Genomic DNA, 24,369 nt, shown 5'->3' on the forward strand with positions numbered 1-24,369 from the left:
ATATCAAGTAATAAGTATAGGCCTGAGCAACAGCCCCCCCCCCCCCCCAAATTCCAAACACTATTTATGCCTATGAGTAACGTCCCACAGATTTCTATATAGTGTAGTATAAAAGACTGTAACATCCCTAGACCTAAATTTATAATTTATTATCTGATCAACATATACAATTTTAAGAAATTATGTTTAGGTCGAGCCACAGATTAAGATATATAATGTCCTATGGATCTAGTTGTAGAGTGTTGACATTATGGCCCAATTTAAAGGAGCAAACAATTGATAGGTCCTTGTTAGTTGTTTCTTATCAAAAAAGTAATTACTTGTTTATAATAGGTATTAATAAAAATCATTATTCATTGTATTATTGTGTAACCAATATTCAAAAAAGTTGGCAAGTGGGTGTCGCTCTGCTGTACAGTAGGTTACAAGTGGGTCGCTGTAATGGATGGTTTTAAAATTTAATTCAATGATATAATATCATCATTCATTATTGTATAAGAAAGAGCGAAGACGGTCAGTCAGCCTATGAAAGTATATTACCAAGTATATTTGATGCCATATTATTGTGAATAAAGTAATTTATATTATATAACTTATTTACGTGGAATGTTGTTTAACATTTTCAATCTTTAGCTATAAAAGTTGAACATTTTTAACTACAAAATAATTATTAAATTTTAAATTTGATAAATTTTGTCAAATTTTGAACTTAAAATGCTTATAAAAAAAATGTGTGCCAATTTATTTTTATATTTTTAAACTGCTATTGTATATAACAATATATCAGGAGCCTTGTATTAAATTTTCACGCTTTTTTACAAAACAAATAAAATTTATTGATATTTATAGAAAAAAAATTAAAACTGACCATGTCCTTAAACTGCTTAAACTGAGTCAAAATATTTTTAAAATGTCATCGTATATATAAAATGAAAATATAAACATTCAGTAAAATGTTCATGAATTTACAGTTATTTGTTTTTGAATTATAACAAAATAACAAAATTGCTACATGAGAAATCGAGTGAATATCCAATCTTGTAAAAATATGAACTTCAAACGCTCATAAAAATTTAATATGATTTGCTTGCAGACATTTTTTGTTGATAAACTAGACAAACTTATAAGTAATCTTGTATTATATTTTCAAATCTTACAGATTTATAAAGAAACATTTTTATGAATTCTCAATTCAAAATAATTTGCTAATTTTTCCGTATTTTGTCAAGATTTAAACTTTAAATGATTATAAAAAAAAACTGTGACTAAGGTATTTTAATATTTTTTGAAATTTCATTGCAACAATATAGTAGGAGCTTTGTATTAAATTGTCAAGCTTTTTTACCAAACAAATAAAGTTTTATTGACATTCATAGAAGAAATACCTGAAAAAGTTGGAAACTGAGTTTATCCGTAGCCAATAGCCTTGTTGCCGAGGGCTATGTTTATAATAAGAAAAAAATAAAATTATAAAAATTTCGGAGGGATTGATCCATTGCTATGCGCCCATGCCACCATATCCCCACGGCCCACCACCACTTCGACCACTGCCTATTAAACGACAGATACGTACATGCTGGCTACGACCATAGGCATATTAATAAATTATTTATAATATGTCTATGGCTACAACCTACTGCTGCACTACTTCCTAACATGACAAAATAATAAGTTATTTTGTCAGGCTTCCTAATATTATTTAAATATTGAATTATATTTATATTAAATTTAAATATATATTTTAATCTATTGTATTTCAGTTTACACACCGAACAAAATACATCGATAGGCAACTACTGCGAAAATCGAACAGAACGATAATTCGTTGTATGAGAAAATCGCGTGGGAACGACTATTATCTAAACGCCGTGGTTACGGAGGTTCGTTATAATATTTTGTTTCCCACTCCCACTATGATATTGTTTATTGTTCAGTGGTGCTACTACTGCGAAAGCCTCGTGACTTGTAAATATCGTAACGTTAAGTGATAACGATAAGTGATTTACCATTTACCAATTTTGTTTTGTAACCGCGCGGCGCACGTTATATTTGATGTCCAGCATTTGAGTCGTTAATCGTAATATAATTTCTAGTCGTTGAACTGTAATATTATATAATATATTTCACAGCGATTTAGTTGGATCTATATTACATCATGTCAAATGGGAATGAAGAAAAGTTTGATTCAATGCTTCTGGCATTGGCTCAGCAGCACGAGAAAGGAGTAGAACAAGTAATTAGAAAAATATTATATAACTCATGATTAGTTAGGTTGCTTACATTAGAAACTTCTTTTTTATTTATTGGGCCGTTTTTTTTTTGTGAAGAAAAACAAATATATTTTCAACAATAAATAGTTTTGTTAAAGTTGTCAAATTTGATAGTATTTTTTATTTTTAAAAATAGTTACTATTTTTGTTTGATTAAAAATTAGGTATGTAATTATGTGATGTATTATCTATTCCTTTTCGTAAGCATTTGTGATGATAACATTTCTTTACTTTCATTTATATTTTTATTTCATTACTTATTTACTTACTTATAACATTATTTTATTGATTTTTCTATTGTTAATTCAATAGGTACTGATGTTGCTATAGTAACATATTTAATATAATATAGTGAATCTCTAAATTTCAGACACTAGCTTAATCATAGGGTTCAAGTTAGTAGTTGGTTCCCAAGACAACGTCTGCTATTGAGAGGTGTGTGTTAGGAAATGTTTCACTGTAATAAATAATTGATAAAAAAAATGAACATAACCAAATTATACTACTAACAATAAGTAGTGTAATATTTGTATTAATGAAAAATAAAAATTAAGTATGAAATTATAAAGGAAATATTATGAACTTGAGGCCAGTGGTGTGACAAACTCAAATTTTGTCAGTCAAACATTTTTTTCCAATTCACCTGTGTCAGTCTGCATTTACCAGTTGGCCATTATATATAAACACCTTTGTGTTTATCTCTCTCTTAAAAATTGTTACTTACATATTATTATACTGACATAATACAAACAGTGATGAGGTGGAAATAAGTAATTACTACTCGCAGAAACCATAGCTAAAAGTTATTTGACAAATAATACTACATCATAATATAATTTAATTTTCTATTTCGTTATAATTAGAGATTGGATTTGAAAAAAAATTCCGTTTTATATGTTATTTAGAATTAAAACGTTACACAATTTTTTAGTGGTGGGAATTTCAACTCACTTAGATGATTCAACTCATACAACTCAACTCACTTAAATGAGTTGAATCATCAAATCAACTCTCAACTCTTTAACAATTCTCAATTCATATATGGTTACCAAATTCCTCCGAGGCCCTAAATCATATTGATGATTGATTCACAGATCACAGCTCTCAACTCTCAAGCGTGTTTGAAATTTTGAATAAATCTCAAAGTTTTGAATATCTAATTGATAATTCATAATAAATAATTAATAAGACAATATATATAAATATATATAGTGAATACGTACATATTACATATTATACAGTTAAATATACTATTATATTAATATAGTATAGGTACCTACTGATGATCCACTTAAGTGTATACCTACTCGTTATTTCGAAACTTTCAAGTCTTTTGAAGTATTGTATTACATTATTTGCTGTCATCTCAAAACAAAATAAAAAAAATGATTTTTCACATTTTTTATAGTTATAATTTTGATAGTTAAAGTAAAAAAAAATTATAATAAAACATACTAAATAGTAAAAAATTAAATTTTTTATGTTGTTTTGAGATGGCATCAAATAATGTAATACAATATTTTCAAAAGACTTGTTACCATTAAACTATTACGGTTAACCAAGTAAGTGGTTAAGTAACCCGTATGAGTATTGAGTTGAATCATCATGAGTTGAAATTCCCAATGACAGATGACAGTGGTTACCGAGTCATGTGAATTGTGAGTTGCTGATTCGGTTCACACTGATTCAACTGATTCAATTCTTCAAATCAAACAACTCATGAACTACACACCTATACAATTTTTGTGTTTATCGTTATTTAGAATTAAATCATTATCTAAGTTTTGAGCTTTTGTTATACAGAATTAAAATGTCATCCAATATTTGTGTTTTTTGTTATACAGAATTAAAACGTTATAGAAGTTTTTGCTCTATAATTTCATCAAAATAATCTTGTATATGCAAAAATATTCTTTTTCATAAAAACAAGCTGAACCCGGGCACTTAGTTGCCTATTAAATGTACCATCTCTATATGACTCAAACCAGTGGCGTATATACAAATTATATTCACTATGGGCCGATTTATCAGTTATCACTAGACAAGCATAGCACGACTAACATGGCCATAATTATACATTTTTTAGGGTGGTTATAGTTATGACATTTAAATATATACAGTACAAATATAAATTGCGCAATTTAATTTTATAATTCCTATGTAAAATTAATTTTTTGGTTCTTTTTTTAAAAATAATGACAGTGTCATTTATATATTTTGATGTTATCTTATTATGAATTTAACATCAAAGTCAATAAGTCATCAAAGCAAGTACTGACAATATAACATTTCCTTGTTGATTCCTCAAAAACGGTTTTAATCAACCGGCTAACTTAATCATGGTGAAAAACTGTAAACAGTGCAAATATACATGCAATGGTTTGATTGAACCTGCAATTTCACTATGGGCCCTGGCCTAGGGGGCCACCCCCCTAAATACGCCACTGACTCAAACTTTGTTCAATTTGTTATTTAATATTCGGTGTACGGTGTTAAAATTAATCTTAACTTTTCCAATGCCTGGAATAAAAATTCTGATTCGCAGTAGTATATTATCAGGTAGGCAATCTACCTGTGGTAGATCGCGGACCCCTAGTTTGTACTTAAGTGTATGATTTACTCTAAAGTATCAAAGTTATATAATCAATTAATATAAAATCCTAACCTAACCTGTTGCGTCACTGTTGTATTTTTGACATCCAGATTTCCTACTTTTTCGGTGGATTCTTCTAAAATTTTGTTTCATAATAACTTTCTCCTTGATATACTCTTTCGTTTTAAAAAAATTAAGAAATCTGAGTTGACTCTGTACAAAGATTTTCATTTCACATTTATATAGTTAGAAGATATTGACAAAAAATAATAATACAAATCAACAAAGTTGCTTGTAACCAATAGCAAGCAATATACAATACACTATTATTATTTTATTCCGCAACTTGTTGTTTTGGCCATGTCGCCAGGTGTGCACTTAAGAGGCCATAATTCCAGAACCACTTATTGCACAGCGTACAAACTTTACAGAAACCATCTACTTATCAATCTTAATATGCCCTGAAATTATTATCGAAATCGGTTTGGTGGATCTTGAATTATAAAATTTATTCAAAATGTACACTTATTTTTATATATACAGATTTATTAAATACTGATCAAACAAATAAAAGTTGCATTTTTTTATTTTGTTTTAGCTTTTGGATACATTTTTCAGTTTTTTGGGTCGTAAAACTGATTTTTTTATTGGAAGTCCTGATGAAAAAGCTTCCGAACAAGTATTTAATTAAACTAGCATAATTACATATAAAATTAATATCCACCTTTATGTATACTATGTTAATATTTTAGATGTTAATGTCAGTATTTAAAAAACATCGTGATATTGCTCTGAATGAAAAACGTGCAATAGACGAAAAACGTAAGTTGGAAGCATTAAAAAGATTACAAAAGTCACAAAAGGAGAAAGAATTAGAGACTAAGCCAAAACTAAAAGAATTAACCGATGAAGAAGCTGAGCAACTCCAAAAAGAGATAGATTTGGTAAGAAATGTTAAAAAATTCATATATACCTTTTTTTATTAATTTTATAATTTTTTTTTTTTTAAACTTCGTAAGGTACCAGACCTATTTTGTTTACTTGCGACAATAATTACCAGAATTATTATTTAAATAATTATTAAATTAGTTTTAATTTACATAATTTTATATTATTTGTATTTTATATGCTATCAGACAACAGAGATCTACTCTTACACCAATTGCTTCCAACGTACACTATTAAACACAAACAATAATTAAAATATAACACTTTATTACTGTCTTATCTAACAGTGTCATTTGATGTGTCATACATCAAGTTATCACCCTTTAAGGGTCACATTTGTCTATAATAATAATAATAACACACATATATATAATATATATATATACCAAATCAACAAACAGATAATAAATAATAATATAATATATAAAAAATAGTAAAACGACTTGCAACTCTCCTATAAGCATAGCATGTTATGGGGAGTTAAAAATTGAGTTGTGATATATCTAAATAGATTTACATTTAATTAATAACTATAAATATACAAGAGTAAAATCGACATTATTTAAGAATGACGTAAGTGAATTATGGAAAATATATTAATTCATTTTTAGAATTCTTCACAGTTAAACTGCAACAAATAAAGAGCTTTTTACTCCAAATTGTTTAAAAAGGACGAGAACACTAATATTTATATTTTCTTTGTAACATGTACTAATGTACTATAGTTATGAGTGACATGGTTAATATTGACGGTAGAAAGGAAAAACGGGGTAAGCGACATTTTATACATTTTACAGGAGAGCCAAACAACCATTTTTTCTGCTTTTTTTTAAACTTTTAAAGCCGTTTAAAATAATTTCATTGAATTTTCACCTAAACAATTTTTAGATAATTATATTCTAAATAAGTTGATAACATAATAAATTAAGAATTGTTATTTTTTAACCTGTAATGTTAATTTATATACTTTTTTGGTGCTTACATCTAACATTATTGGTAGTATGTCGCTTACGCTTTTTGGTGCTTACGCCTTATTCTTGTTATTAACCTGAATTTTGATGGTTACAACCAGTATAATAATAATAATATTATTATAATTTTATTCTACTCTGTTTGTTTAAAAATGAACAAAACAAAATTTATAGATATTATCAGTAATTATAATAACCAACAATTAATTAAAACCCATAAAAAATATTTTTAAATTATATTTTAAATTATTTTAAACAGCTATGTTTGTTATGCTCAAAAATATTGTTTTGTCGCTTAAGCCTGTTATTTGGTGGTTACTCTTTAATTTGATCGATGGCGTTTACGCCTTGCAACTATCGATTATTTTACTATCGAATATAATTTTGTCAATAATCTTATAATCTCGATAATCAGGTGAGCACAATCGATGCAGAATTATGTCGTTTACGCCTTAATTAAAAAAAAAACCAATTTTGTCAAGAACCTCGTTTACGCCCTTTTTCCTTTCCACCGTCGATATTATTATGTAACTTATAAAATGTAATCATAACATTTTTATGATATACATTTTTAATACTAAGTAAATTCAACGAGTCATGTACACAAAATTATTCCTTATAATTTTGGGTATATTAAAAATAAATTAAATTACACTTGTTAATGTACTTCTTAAAGAAATAACATGATAATTATATGCTTGTCCCCAATAAATAATACCATAATTAATTACTGATTGAACTTAAGAAAAATATAACATTTGTTTCATATTAATATTAATAATATTACTCACATCGTGAAAAATATAAAAAAATATACGTGCAATATTTGTTAAATTATCAATGTGGTAATTCCATTTTAAATTACTGTCTAAGGTAAAGCCTAGTTATTTAAAACAATTAGAATTTTCTAGAAAGACACAATTAAATGGATGCACACATATTTTAACATCATAGTAGATTAACTCAGAGTTAATATTAAAGTAAATACATTTTGATTAAATTAGATTTAATCCCAAAAATGATTATCAAATGAATCTTTAATTTCTTTTACAACATTAAATAATATAATATTATTAAATAGAAAACATTAAATAGTTCTTATAATCAGATTCACAAATTGGCTATTTTGAATTTATTCAAAAAAATTTAAATCAAATTTTTCATTTTTCATTTTTTGGTATTAAAAAATAAAAATAATTTTTTTTTTTATTACATGTGTAGCGCAAGTGGCTTTAAATTATATATCAAAGAAAAACAATTTTAAATATTGATTAAAACAAAAGTTGTTCCATAAGCCAGTTCTATCTGTTACACCCTGTATATATATTTACCAACCATTACATTCTAAAATGTTTCAGGATGTGATATAATAAAGCTTTGGATTTTGATATCTATTATCTGTTTTATTGCAGTTATTGTAATTTAATCAATTTGTGGTTTTAAATGATTATATTATTATTTATTCATCTCTTAAATGTTGTAAATGGTTTTGAAATTTAATTTATATGTTTATAGAAACGGTCTCTTAAAACCATAATAAATTGTCGTGGTTGCCATTTAAAAAATCACTTATATAGTTATATAAAGTATGTAAAACTCGATGAAAGAAACACATGCACAATTATTTATATATTTTAATTTACAAAATAAATGAACATTGACAAATGACAAACGTAATTGTATGAAATTATCTTTATGGTTTTTTTTTTTTTTTTGATTAATTGAACTAAGTTATGGTTTTATGTTAAAATGAGCAAGAGATTTTTTAAAACATAATCATCAAACAAAAACACAGCATTTTGAATGTTTTCAAAAGTTGTACTTGTTTATTATTGATAAATTGTCTTTGTTTAATTTTAGTTGATCAGTTAATATTTTTTGAATACATCATAATAATGTCTATCACCATATTTTATTTGTGTTATTGTGTTTCACAAAAAATTGTCAAATGGGTATTAAGAGGATGTAATACCCGTGTGCGTTGTCTCTGTCTTACAAGTGCGTAACATAGCAAATTTTACACTCAGCAGAGCGCGTGTACTGTATTTTAAAATTGTAAATTGTTTGTACATCATGTTTTTAAATTTAATAATATATATTATATTGACGCCCCCAACGAAGAAGGACGTAACTCACTTTTTATCATTTTTCAGTTAATCCACTTATCTAGTTACGTTTTTTTTTCTTGTTTTCCCACTAAAACAGCAGTAACTATTCTTTCTAGGAGATTATAAAAGTCAAATAGTTTATAAACTCCCAATATTATCTTTCCGCCGAAAACAGACGTATCTTTAGTTACGTTCTTTTAAAAAATTATCATTTCCCGCGAAAGGAGGCGTAACTCAGTTTCTATAAAGATCCTGAGTATATTCCCTTAGAAAATGTAATACCAGCCGATAATAATCCAACAAAAAGTTTACCACTCACTGTAAGTTATACAATAGGTATATAAATATTTTAGCTTTAACCATAGTAATTACATAATTGTTTTATGGTTTTAAATAGGGAAATAGCATACCTAAAAAAAAACGCAAACCAACTGCAATAAAACGGGATCTTGTAAGAAAACGTTTAAAACATACTACTGATTGGATTGATGTTAAATCTAAATGTCAATTAAACAAAGGAGAGGAACATCTCAACAGAAAGGGACAAAATAGAGATGCAAAGAAAATGGGCCCACCATGTTCTGAAAAATGTAGAATGAAATGTTTTAACAAACTTAGCAGTACTGATCGTAAAACTATTTTTGAATTGTACTGGGGAATAGGTGATTATGACAAACAACGTGAGTTCATAGCTAGGTATGTAAGAATAGTTCAGAAAAAACAATTAATGGTAAGTCTATCTCAGTCACGTAGAAATGTATCCAGGAAATATTTTATACCTGTACAAAACGAGGAAATCCAAGTGTGTCAAAAAATGTTTTTGCAAACATTTGCTATTTCTGATAAAGTAATAAGCAACATTTTCAAAAAAATAAAAACTTCACCAGTTATACCTGCAGATCAAAGAGGCAAATATTCTTATCGTCCTCATGCTATTAAAGACAATGTTAAAAGTTACGTAAGACAGCACATTGAAAGTTTTCCTGTTATTGATTCCCACTATATTAGATCTGAATCTACCAGAAAATATCTTGAAAATGGCCTTTCCATTTCTAAAATGCATAGACTCTATTTAGAATGGATTAAAGAGAAACCTATGACATCAACACAAGATAATTGTAGTAACATCATAAATGTAACACTTAGACAGTATACTGACATATTCAACAATGAATTCAATTTGTCATTTTTTAAACCTAAAAAATAATGATATCATACAAAATTTCTTTTATTTTAAATATAAAATATGATTACAACGATACAGATTTTGTTACCGTTGACCTAATTTTGTCGAGAAACAAGGGAAGACACCAAAAAACGAACTATCCCAATAAAAGCTTATGAAAGAAAAATTCCAATTGATAATCTTAAAAAAAAAGATCTTGTATCTCTGTGTGATAAAGGACTAATCCCTTCCATGTACCACATTTTTTATAAATCTTTATAAGCTATATTAAAATTAGGTCTATATTATTTTTTTCTTATTAATAAACTGTTTAATGATAACAATAATTATGCAATTTATAATATTCACTTTTTTAAATTACCTTTGTTAAAATATATTTTACTATTCAAATTAATCCATATTTTATTCATCATTTTGGTGTTGATTTTGTATTCAACCTTAAGTTTTAAATATTTTAATGTACCACATTTTTTTTAAATATGTATAAACTATAATAAAAACTTATAGAATTATTGAGTTATTTTTTTTTATTGATTTCATATTGAAATTTAGAATATTATGCATTACAAAAACTTGAGTTAGTCTAAAATAATATTATTATACAATAATTTTTCCTTCCTTAGTAATAATTTTTTCCCGTCGAAAAAAGACGTAACTCGAGTTACGTTTTATTAAATTAATATTTTTCCGTCGTAACTTAGATAGAATGGCCTAATTATAACTTTAGCTTAATTACAGAAAGATATTTAAAAAAAACAATTGCGATTTACCATCTAACACGAAAAAATATAAATATTAAAAAAAAGTAAACATTAAAAAGTTGAAATCCAGAATAAGAATTGAATTTAGAAAACTTTAAATTGCTCTCCTGAAAAATGATAAAAAGTGAGTTACGTCCTTCTTCGTTGGGGGCGTCGATATATACCTCTGTTTCATATTTGGTGCTTTTGTAATTGGCTTAGACATATAAATTCTCTAAATAAAAATAATATAGAAACAGTGTTAGTCTTAAAAAAAAAATGTATTCTACAAAATCTATATTAATTTTTATCTATAAAGATATAATTATTAATTATATCCATATTTATGTATGATGCATAAGTTTTGTAATTTTATATTATGATAGTCTGGTAATTTTGTATACTTGACCGTTCTATAATTTCTTGACAAATTATAATACATTTTGTACCGATTTAAATCTTTTAAGTAACATGGCAGCAATGTTAAGTAGTAACGTAATGAAAGTAACGCGTTACTTTATTTGTTTGTCTTTTCTATTAATTTTAATTATTACCAAATATATAGGTAGCGACCGAATATTGATCATTTTTGCTACTCTAACCGTAAATTTCTAGGACGCTATAGTATTTCGCTATATTAGGTGACGCTACGTTCAACACTACAAATAAAGTGGCCGGCTACTCCCCACCACTGAATCCAAGATGATAACTTACGTAAATTAATCAATTTTATACTTTACCATTCAATATAATAATATTTTTTTTTTAGTTAGGTATCCAATAAATTAGACAATGTGTTTTTGTAATGAGTTTAAAATTCATTCATATCCTAACAACACTTTAAAAAATCTAGCATAACCTTGCAATCTGTTTTAGTTAAATTATAATTACTGAAGATTGTATCAATGTTCTTATAAACAATTTGCTAACATATAATGTGTCTTTTTAATCTCGTTATATATATATATAATACTGTACTAAATTATATGTTTAATTATTTGTTTTAGAAAAAAAACTTAAAAGGTGGAGATTCAAAAAATCCTACTGAAACAAATGAGTTATCACAGCCAATTGAAGAAGATGAAGATGATCCAAAAGAAAAAGGCAAATTGAAACCAAATGCAGGCAATGGTTGTGATTTACCTAATTATAGATGGACTCAAACATTATCTGATATTGAAGTAAGTTTATTTGTGATTTTTTTTTAGTTAAATAATTTTGCAGAAAAATTTTTGTTTTGTATATTAAAATTGTTAATATACATATTCATTTTTTGCATATTTCATCTATTTATAAAATAAGATGGTGTATGCTGGAGATCTTTTGTATATTATTATAAAATTTCAATTTTAATATTCAGTTCTTATCAATTTATTTAATACAATAATTTAAATTAAATCTGAAAGTAGATACATACAATCAAATATACATATCATATACTACATGATTTATAAATTATAATATTCCATTTTATTAGTCCATATTTCTTTGGGATCTTTGTATATTGATAAAATGAATGACTTGGTTTAAGCAACGCTGTTTGTACAATATATTGCTCGTCCTAAAAAATAAAAATATATACATATATATTATTAAAACATTGTTTATCTTACAGTAATATAAAATGTATAAAATATACCCTATTTATAATATAACTAACTAGCTGTAACATCCAACTTCGCCTGGGAAAAACCATAAACCTCTGTTTGGATTTGGCTTTTAATATATTTTTTTGACGTAATTTAAACTATTTTCTAACCTTTCTGATATCTCTAAAAACAATCTTTAAGATTTTTGTCAGAATGAATAGCCGCTTATGAGTATATAAGCAACGAACATACATTTAGTTTTAAGGTATAGTTTCTTTAATCTAGGCCATTGTAAACGCTACAATTTGATGCATGCTTTTACCTCATCTGCCCGAGTAACCAATGGCAACCATTTACATAAAAAAAATAAATACTAATTTCTAAAAAAATTTATAATCTGTAAACAATGCCAATCATTTATATACAAAAAAATTTAAATAATATTTGAGATAATATTGAAAGTGGTGATTTTTATGTGTTTATACTTTATACTAATAGGAAAGAAAAATATACATCTGTTATTTATAATTTTGAAAACTGATTAAATTCATAGTTGTTTTTCTAGGAATGCTAAAAATGTACTACATTTTGTTTTGCCGAGTTAGTCTCATTAAAATATATATACTATTTTATTTCAAAATGCAAATATTTTTTATGGTCATTAGCATAGTATTTGTATTCTTAATAACTTACTGTGAACATAGTAGATGCAATATACAATTGTTAGGAAGAAAACAATTGTCATAGAAATTACCAATACAGTAAGCTGATGTCGTTCACAACAACATGTGGTAGGCTTTCTAGACTTATGTCGATTATGCCCTATGCCATTAACAATTGTAAAATGATTTGATGATGCTACTGATAAAGTATCTAAATCGTTGTTTCGATCAATATATTTGTTATGTGCATCTAAGTTTTCAGCACATAATAGTAGCATTGAAGTTGTAGATGATTTACTCTATAATTAAAAATAAATTTAGTATTAGAAACATGTTTTTAACCATACCTGAAGAAAAAAAAATTATTTGATTTTTCTGATCATACAATTTAGGCAAATATAAATATTGTACAAAAACATATTTTAAACAAAGTATTGGAAATAAAATATTTAACGTGCTTGAAAGAGTAAAGTATTTAAATTAATTTAGTTGAAAAAAGTAATTGAATAGGTGAGTAGTTAGTTGAATTAGTGACTAAAATATATATCCCTCCCTATTTTATTTGTTGTAATAAATATTTATAGTAGTATAAATTTATTAATAGCATTACAAATTAAGATTATGTTAATAAGCATTAAAATTGTTTAGTAGTCACTAATCTAAATAATATATTGATATTTTTTAGTTGAGTTAATATAGTAAAATCAACACTTTTGTTATTTAATTAATACTTTTTAAAAGTGTCATAAAACTATTATAATTTTTAATATCAAAATAAATAGTTTAATAAAATAAGTGTTTTGATTTACCATTGAAATAGCCAATAGGAGTCACTAATATTTGTAAAATTTTGCCAAATAATTACACTGAAATAATAAGAGTTGCTTTAATTATAAAATTACTTTTTCAATTAATATGCTACGTTTTTATCAAGCACTAATAGACAAAATGAGAATTGTTATTTAAATCAGAAAAAAAATATATGTTGATTTTTCTTGTACAAATTATAAAAATATAAGAACTAAAATGTTGTGAAATTATTATTATATTCTTATTGGGTTTTTTAACAACTTCAGTAGCATTGGCCATTAGAATTTTTAGTCTAATTTAAGCATGATTAATAAATGAAAACATATTATTTTCTATAAATAACTCGGTAATTTCACTACTAATTTACGGATAGCTTACCTTTATGCTTAGTTGATTAGGCGATGTAGATGAGTCTGGCTGCGATTTGTCACTGGAATTTTCTTGTCTCCATGACGACAACGATGGTCTTGGTATAGACCATCTATACACCTACATATGATAAAGTAGTTAACATGAATTAATATCAAAAATATAGTATGACAAACGAAAGATGTAAGTAATTTTATGATTATTGAAGATCAAGGTTATTGATGGGCGTCGTCTAAAACAATACACCTCGTCGCGATACCTACCTATAGGTATTTGTAATAAGAAGTAATAACGCTTAGATGCAGGTTATGTAATATTTGAACCGGAATTTTTCAGTCAAGTTTCAAGGTCCGGGTCATATATTGCAATTTTCAAGACTATGTAATCTAATTTTTTAACGCCTTCGGGTATAGAGTTATCCGGTTTTAATGTTATTTTCTGACAAAGTGTAATGAAAATTGTTCTATTATTACATTTTTTCGATACATAAAAAATTGTTACATGTATGGAATTTCAATAGTTGCTTAGGTATGTCTTTAGTCAACTAGTGTTATTATTTTAATTATAGTAGTACATATATATAATATTATCGTAATTTATGATATTATTTGTTTTTGTTTTTAAAGGGTGCACAAATTAAAACATATCATTATCAACTTATTTTTTAGTAACTTATGAGCATAATATGACACATAAAACAAATATTATACGAGTATTTAAAAGTAATTATAAATTATAGTTTTTTCGAAAGCGGACATTTATGATTCTCCATAAAATCTATTAACATTTCATATTACAAAATGAATAACTGCAGATAAACATTATATTTTATAAAATTGAATTATTATTAGTTAAAAGATTACACATTGAGTAATTTACCTATATTCTCTGATTTTTTTACCCTAAATGCTTGATATACTTACTAATATAATTTATTATAAATGTTTTATAATTGCATCATTTTATAAATTCTTATAAAATATTTGTTCCTCGCAAAAATTATAATTTTTAATCATGACTACCCGGTACCCACTTAGTTGTCGACTAATTCAAAACAGTTAATAATAATACAAATATCATGTCTATAAATAGGTATGTTTTACTTGTTATAAATAATTAATAAATCATGTTGTACAATATAGCGTTGAGTTGCGATTAACAGTTATAAAACAGGTTTATTTATTATATTTACAATATACGCCGATGATACACTAGAGACTATGCTAATAATGAGTTACTTATATAACATTATAACAATATTGTAGATAGATAACAACATTGTTAGAGAATGAAAGGGGTCTATTTGACCATTGTCTTTTTGAAATGAGGATAATGTGAATAATGTTTCATTGCCAATGGTTGTCATTTATTTTTATTCCAAGTGGACGTACATAAGATTATTGTCTTGTTACTAAATTTCGCAGTCATAATACTTCTATATATTATTATCAGTTTATCAATAATCAGTAAAAAATTAAATATCATTAATATATTATTGTAAGATATACATTATATTGGTAATTTATTACTAGAATAATAATATTATGTATAATACAAAACATACAGTAAAATAAACATTAAGATCGTCCCTACATCCGCATTCGTTGTCTCCGTCATACGAAATATGCGTAACATAGCAAAATGTACGTTCTGAATAATCCATTTACCTACGTTATGTTTAATATTCGAGTGAATTGTCACATTATCAAATTTTCTAGTAAGAATATTATTTAGTGAATCTCATTGGTTTTTTTATATTTTAATTTTAAAGTGAATCATGAGCATTAAAAAAATGTTATATTGTTTACACATTTCAAAATGAGCATAACTCTCTTTAAAATTAAAATATACTTACTATTCTTACTTGAACATTTTGATAATATGACAATTCACTCTAATATTAAACATAATAATTAAATGGATTATTCAGAACGTGTATTTTGCTATGTTATGCGTTTGTAAGATAAAAGGTAAATTTAAAAATCTCACTATTTTTTTTTTTTGTACTAAATTATTACTCCAAAAAGTACTACGTATTACATTTAAATGATTATATTGGAACAATATTTATGTTATTAGGTAATTATTATTATTGGGTCTACGTAATACGAAATATGAATTATTTTATCATTGATAATAATTTTTTCTTTGCTAAATCACTTAAAAAATTGTATTTTGTTAACGATATACGTAATACATCATCGAATTCTTTAGTATTTATAGGTACTATTAAATAATATAGGTGAGAAATGAGATGTATTTGCACGGGTTTTATTAGGACATTTTATGTAAATGAGTTTTTTAGTTTATAAAAATATTGATATGATAGGTTTAAAAAATATTTTGACCGTTTTTTAATGGGGGGATTTAACTGAGGACTGCCATCTTAAATTATACGGCCATGATAAAGGATTATATATATATATTACAATGTTTCGTATAATAATATACATTTTAGTTTAATATTTATTAGTATTTATACTCGAATAAATGTGTTATTATTAAAGTAGTGGGTGGGATATGATATAATATAAAATAATAGCAATACAAATCTGTAATTTATACATCGTATCCTGGAGTCATGTCATGCAATTTTGGAATATGCAAAATTCTTTACAGGTACACACCACATGGTTTAATATGTGATTATCTAGGCTCTAAGAACACGGATACAAATCCGGATACGAAGGCGGATCAATAGAGTTCAAGAGATCTGGTTTCGGTGCAAGGTCATATATTTTTATACTTCATATTATTTTTTGTAATAATATATTTGCGCAATTTATACTCTAAAATCATGTCAATTTAGACGTAAGTGCATGGTCATTATTATTTTTATTACAATTTGGTAGATACTGTACCACTGATCTTAATTTAAAATAGAATTTTATTGAAATTTTCGTAAAACATTACTATTCAATACATGGATAATTTCTTAGTCTATGATTTTTCTTTATATAATCTTATTAAAGTCGTGGGACATGTGGTATCAAGGTTTTTTCAGTCATGTGTAAACGGATAAGTACGTTAGTTTCATTTTTAAAAATATTATATTAACATTAAATTAAACTCAAACGTGTACTCAACGTACTATACATTTTTTAAATTAGTTTAATACAATATTTACTGAAATATTTTTAAAATTTTAAAACAAACTAGTCAGTTATTTATTGATCAAATTAAAAAAAAATTAATTGGCATTTATTTCAAGTGGATTCATTATTTATCATTGCATCTTATGTGTCCTGTAAAATATTTTTTATACACAGTGAGATTAAGCATTGCTCAAAATATTTTATTTCTGTTTACTTGTATAAACTATAATAGCTAGAAATTAAAAATGTTAATAATAATTTAACAAAAAGTTAAAATATTAAGTTTTGAAAAAAAATCGCTTTAACATCAATTACTAGTACTCACTTTGAGCTGAGTGAGTATGGTATATTACTCATATTTATATTCCGTGTCCGCGAAAACTGGGTACACTCTATAACTCAGTTACCTACATTACTCAGTACCCTACAAATATTTCAGTTTGTGTGCGGGATATTGATGATCCAATAGTATAGTTTCATATAATCATATCCCGCTAAACAGAATTCAAAAATATGAATAAGGTCTGACTACTGAGTAATATGGGTAATTTAATTATAAAGTGTAAACAGTTTTCGCAGACAAATATATATATTTATTTATTTTTATTTATATACGTGTATACAGTTTAATTTAAATAAGAAAAAAATCTTTTATATCCAATTACAGAAACAATATACTATTTTAAGTATTTGGGAGTACTGAATGAAAAGAAACTATTTTTATATTCATTATTCAGTGATGGTTATATAAAGTTTTTAATAAGTAAAAAGTAAAAAGTATTGTTATCATTGTGAATTATTTATATAAAAAATTTGTATTCATTTGTCTATAAATTATAGTATTTCTAAGTATTTGACGTTTTGATTTTATTCATTCAAATGTATTACAATATTTTATAGGAATTAGAACAAATTTAAAATTATAATTTCAACTACCGAAATCCAACTACATATACTTGAATACTTATTAATTGCATATACCTATAAAAACAAAACAAGTAATATTGCTTGCTTTGTGTTATGAATAAATTATTACAATTTAATAAACTAATGGTTTTAGGTATGTTTCATATTTGTATTTGTTAATTATAATATTGAAATCTGAAATATTGGTATGATTATTATTTATTAATATTTAATATGGAATATTATAGTAATTATTTGAAAGTTTTAAATTTTAATGTTTATGAAAGGTTTGTTTTAATCGTTTAAATGTTTTTAAATTATAGTTTAATCGTGTGTTTATAAGTATAATGCATCTATTAGTTTAATATAATTTTCTTTTACGCGGTAGATCAATTAAATTGTAAAGCTTCGTGGGTACTTACGAATTTTTTTTAAAGTTACGAAATTTGATCCAGTCATTATGACTAAAACAACTAATATAACTTTTTATTATTACGTTGGTTACTAAAATATTTTAGAGAAGTGTACTTACATCAATAATAGTGTTGTCGATATCAATAACGCTATCTACTTTTGGACTCATAGTTATTCGAAAAAGAAAACTTCCTGCTCTTCAAGTAGCGGCCTTTTCTTTTTAAAATAAACTACTCGTGCGCATCACTAGATACTCGTTAGCGATGTTGATAATTCCTCGTAGCCGGCGAAACATCACATGCACCGCTTAATAGAGCGCACGAGTATTTTATATTACAGCCATAATATTACCAAGACATCTTGACGGAGTGGGAATATTAGTTGATCTCGATATTGAACTTCAAATTCGTGAGCTCTCGGTGTTCCACAGTTCCTCTACTGCAAATAGTTACACTATAGATTATAGAAGTATGTACAATATTGTCCCCTATACATGTATTATGTTATATTATATGTTATTTATATGAACATATTTTATATTAATTCGGTAGATAGGACTAATTTTTTTTCCCAATATCACATAAGTAAAATTGATTTAGGTATTACGCATTGTATAATGATGTGATATGTAAATAGGTTCGTGGTATAAATAGCTTACAATTATTGTTGTAAATAATTAAGCTTTGTATAGTAAACGTAATAATTTTTAAAATATAAAAAGTTATGCCGTAGATTATTTTTTTAACTGTTGTCGGAACAATTTGGCAGAAACGTTGTACCTGTCGAATTTCAAACTTTTTGACCGAAAAACAATTATTTTATTTACATAAATCTAAAAGAAACTAATAAAGAAATAGAACATTTCAAATGTTTATAAATAATACAATTAACATTAGGAATCCTTTTTATTACAATCATGACCATACTCTTCTTGTGTCTAGGTACTTGTGTAAACATTATTTAAAAAAATGTAGGTACCTATTAAGTTGCTTAAAATAGTTTGATACGTATCTATGATTTATTTAATAATATTCTGATTTTTGGAATTTTTAAATATACTTAGACCATATTTTAAAATTCTTGAGATTTTTTGCCGGGCATATAATCGATTTCAAAATCAATTTTAAATATCGTTAAAAATCCTTTGTGAAATCAAAATTATAATTGTTTTATAACTTTTATATACAAATCGATTTAAAGTTTAAAAAAATGTAATTCAGAATTCAAAATTTAAGAATGACCAACAGACCAATAATCTTGTTCATCGGTAGGTAATTTAATTTTTTAGGAATATTACACAGCCATGCGTAACAACGTGTAAATGAAACGCACTAACGACGATCTTGCACGTATGTCTCATAGGTAAAAATTAAAATTAAAATCGTAAACAATTTTCAATTTATTTTCAAACCAGTGAAAGGTTAAAAATATATTGTCCAATATTATAAAAATCATAAAATTATAAAATCAACATACCTATTATTTTTAAATTAAAACCAAAACAAACTTCTATAAACTTTTCTTAACTATCAATAAGCAAAATTAAAGTTAAAATAGAAAACTTTGATTTTTTGCACTACTTAAGGAGTGTCCTGTGGCGATACAAATGTCTGTTTTTCGAATGAGAATAACCTTGTTTACAGTAAATTATTTAGTGAATAATATTTTTGAAAACAATTTACGAAGAACCTTCTATTAAATTTTCAAGTTTTTTGACTGACTTTTTATGCACATTTATTAAAAAAATCTAATAATAATAGTAAATTACATATTCCTATAAATAGCTCAATAAGAGTTACAATATTTTGAAAATGTTATGGTGTATAGATAATGGTAATATAAACATTCAGTGAATATTGAGTTACACCAAAAATTCCCGTTTCTCTTTATTTTTTTTTTTTGTTTTTCTCTGTGCTTTTGAAAACTGCTGGGAATATTGGCCTCTAGAATGCACTAACTAGATTCACTTTCCCACCAGAAAAGATACTGAAGTTGAAAATCGAAGCCTTACTTCGACTACTTATCGTATACACAGGCACAAATAAAAAAACACCTCTTTGTAAAATCAATACATTTATCGCTCCGCTTAGAATCTAAATTTGTTTTAAGTGGGCAGGTACCTATATACATTTTAAGTCATAAGTTCAATTTTTAATAAGTAAATATGTCTACTTTGTCTATAATGTAACCTAAACTATTGTTTAAACCTTATTACCATTTGGGGAATTTTACTGTTGTTAATTGTTTACTTACATTTCCCAAAAATAAAATAATAATATTATTATATTCGTTTTGAGTTTGTGACAAGACAGAAGTGAATTAATAATTTTTCCTTCTTTTTTTTTATCAAGGGAGACGGATATACTACCGGATATATGCACAATTTAAATTTATTATTTGAGGGCTAGATAAATGTATGCCAAAACATCCCGTGGGACTTGGCCCAATGCCCCCTTCACTCCCCTTAAACTAACCTTTAACAATAGTAATAGATAGTAAAAAATGCGAATTGCCCCCATAGATCCTTTTATAGATATACTCTCATAGATATAATAATCTATTTATTATCTATAATCTGTGCATAGATCCAACTATCCAAGATCGCGCCATGATATAAAATTATAAACAAAATTTTATCCCTACAATTTTGTTATTTTTGAAATATTTATTTATAATAACTAATTATTTCATAGAAAAAATTTAAATATTTACATAACATTTTGAAGACACTGAAGGACTTTAATTGATTTAAGGGAGGCTAAGCCACTAACCCCCGAATATTGCGCTTAAGTAAAATGTTTAATATTACAATAATACTCTAATTTACAGTATGCATTGTAATGTACGATATATACACATTTATATGTATGTGTTATGTAGATGCTTCGTGATTCTTTGAACAGTAAATACTCATAATTTTGATAAGTATTAATGCTGTAAAAATAATGCTTTCAAAAATGGTACCTTATACTTTTTGAGATAACGAGTTAAGCTAGTAAACCTGTTAAAAGAATTATTTTTCGTATGATTGTGTATAAACTATAAAGAAACAATTATTATTAAAAAAATTAATGGATAAAACTGGTTTGATCAATAAAATATAAAAAAAAACAATCGAAAAGTGTCAAACTATTATTTAAAACCGAGTTAAAGTCCATATTTTTTTAGTTATATCTAATATCTATGAAATTATTGCAGACATTAGTGGCCATTTAAGTTATTCATAAATCATTTTTAATGTTTTAAAAACCACTCATTAAATTGTATTATTGAGGTATACATATTTATTTAATTATAAATTTGTTTTTATTTTTTTATGTAAAATTATAACAAATGTAATATTTGAATTTGGTTTATTGTGCATCAATTTTATAAAAGTTATGAACACTGGTTTTATCTTATCAAAACTTATAATTACCAATGTATAATTTGGCAATATTGTTGTCAATAACTTGTCTTATTACTATTCATTTTGGTGCTGAGTTGAAAATAAAAATATTAATAATATTATTCTTGATTAATAACTATGAATTACCTAATAATGTAATTGTTTAAAGTTTTAAACATAATATTATTTTCTATAACATTACATAAACAAATAATATTAAATAGTGTATATTGCTTAAAATATAAGATATATTTCATTCTCTTCCTAAAATGTACCTCAGTCCTTTCTTTTTCCTGTCTTGGACTACATTTTCGCATTATACCGTATAATGCAAAATTGTGATTCAAGACAGGAGACATTTTAAAATAATAAAATACAGGTATGATTTATATCACTTTTGCGACTTGTACTATTCATATATTATGTATAGACAGTAAATTTACTGTTTTATTAATAAAAAAAACTTTTAAGTCAACACGTTTTGTAAACCACACCCAATGTGGCTGCTAATTCCGAGTGTTTCATTGATTAAAATACAATTTTATATTTCATTTTATTTTAATCTAATGTTTCACACATTTTACAATTAAGTGTTTGCTTTTGTTTGAGAATTATAAAAGTTTGGTAAAAGTGTCATATAATAGTTAGTAGCTTCTATACAATATAAATATTTGAATTTAAAAAACATATCAATATGAGAAAACTGTTAAAATTGTTGTTTTCCCTGCATGTAGTAAATGTTTAATAAATTTACTTTAAGTGGAGAATTTTTCGTTTTAAAATATTTTTTGAAGTATTTTGCATTGTAATTTTTTTAATCTATATTTATGGAAATTATTAATATACGGCTTTGCTATTTAAGTTAGGTTAGGATATTGAATAAATTAAACTTAAATAAAAACAACCGAATGTAAAATTAAACACAATACCTACTTAATGTTTGATTTAAAATTTTAATTGTTAAATTATTAGTGTTGAAAATTGAAATAATAATATTATTAATTTATTAAATTAAATCGAATAATATAAACGGGTTATTATGTTTATGTGATTAATGGTTAGATCACTCAGATTCTAACCAATAATTATTTACTAACTAGGTATACTATTTGACCTTAAGTTTAGTTAAAATGTGTTTAAAATCTTCCAAAACTATTCAATATAATTATGTAAACAATTCATATTTTTTATAAATGATTAGGAAAATTAATTTTTCTAAATATTGTATTATTATTATTATGTATATAAAGTATTGTAATTACATTTCGCCAAGTTTTTGCACGTCAAAAGAACGTGATCCAAAAGGGGAACGTGACATTTATGGACAGACGGGTTTTTGTTTGTTTAGGACCGTTTGTTTTTTGTAATTATCAAACTCTGGTCACGTTATTAATTTTAGCTGGTCGTCCATTTTCACCAATCGAGTTTTTGTTTTTCAAAGGAACTCATAAAGTTTATCCTTTATTGATTTGGCTGTTGCAGATATTAAAAAAAAATCCCTATAATATAATAATTTAGTTTATGTATACATTGTATAAAATGTTTTTCTTATAATTATAAATATATAATTACAATCAGTGGAACTGTCTCGGGTGTAATGATCACCTTGTAGATACGCCATACGCGTATGTGGATCAATATACCTATTAAATATTGTGGTTCTTATTTGGTTACACCTCTTTATTTTCCAACGAAATTATTTTATTATACTTATCTTTAATAATCAATAATAATATTAATTTTGAACCGGTCTGCGGTCGGCATTATTATTACACTGATTATTGATTGATAATTGATCATTGTTAATTAATTTATAGCACCTCAATCTTCTATAATAACATCAAACTGTATAGTATGCATACAATTTCCTTGTAATAATACTGTACCCGACATAGTTTACGTTATTAAAGTTATTAATCAATTATCAATAGTGTGACAATTCATAGCTAATAAATTACAAAATAGTGTCATATACTTAAATATTTTATTTTATTTTTCCATGCGCGTTCTATTGATTCTGTTTATTTCTTGAACATTGATCGTTAAGATAAAATGAATATTTATTTATTCATAAATATGATGTGAAAACCATATGAGTAAATGTAAATTCTGGAATGTTAGCTACATCATGTTATATAACATAATACGTTATTAATACTATACGTTTTGTTTGTCATTCATTGGTCTTTCAGTTAATCGTCTATGGATTTTTCATAATCGTTATGGAAATCCCTAATCTTTGCCAAGGTTACGAGAAAACTGTCAAGACGTCTGTTGCTATCTTTCAAAAATACATTCTTTATTGGTCACGATTTTTTTA

General features: G+C 25.5%; 2 protein-coding genes across 3 annotated transcripts in view; one reads left to right on the forward strand and one right to left on the reverse strand.

Annotated features, from left to right (window-relative positions):
* The first annotated feature begins 1,927 nt into the window (after positions 1-1,927).
* Positions 1,928-24,369, forward strand: part of LOC100165432 (nuclear migration protein nudC) — a 32,768-nt gene continuing 10,326 nt past the window's right edge. The window contains exons 1-4 of the mRNA XM_001945059.5: positions 1,928-2,233; positions 5,462-5,542; positions 5,616-5,807; positions 11,824-11,997. Of these exons, the coding sequence (XP_001945094.1) occupies positions 2,156-2,233; positions 5,462-5,542; positions 5,616-5,807; positions 11,824-11,997 (525 nt within the window). The 5' untranslated portion in view covers positions 1,928-2,155. The remainder of the gene's footprint in view (positions 2,234-5,461; positions 5,543-5,615; positions 5,808-11,823; positions 11,998-24,369) is intronic.
* LOC100163372 (CG13024-like) lies at positions 12,164-19,120 on the reverse strand. 2 transcript variants are annotated; one of them, NM_001162098.2, is made up of 4 exons: positions 18,780-18,961; positions 14,256-14,366; positions 13,099-13,366; positions 12,164-12,377 (listed from the first exon to the last, which is right to left on the reverse strand). In NM_001162098.2, the coding sequence occupies exons 1-4, from the start codon at positions 18,828-18,830 to the stop codon at positions 12,343-12,345; spliced, it is 465 nt and encodes a 154-aa protein (NP_001155570.1). In that variant the 5' UTR covers positions 18,831-18,961; the 3' UTR covers positions 12,164-12,342. The 2 variants fall into 2 exon arrangements, with proteins under 2 accessions (NP_001155570.1, XP_016660060.1); XM_016804571.2 differs by lacking the exon at positions 12,164-12,377 and adding an exon at positions 12,403-12,588 and having other exon boundaries at positions 18,780-19,120.

The sequence above is a fragment of the Acyrthosiphon pisum genome, chromosome A1, assembly GCF_005508785.2.
Source record: "Acyrthosiphon pisum isolate AL4f chromosome A1, pea_aphid_22Mar2018_4r6ur, whole genome shotgun sequence".
Taxonomy (NCBI): Eukaryota; Metazoa; Arthropoda; class Insecta; order Hemiptera; family Aphididae; genus Acyrthosiphon; species Acyrthosiphon pisum.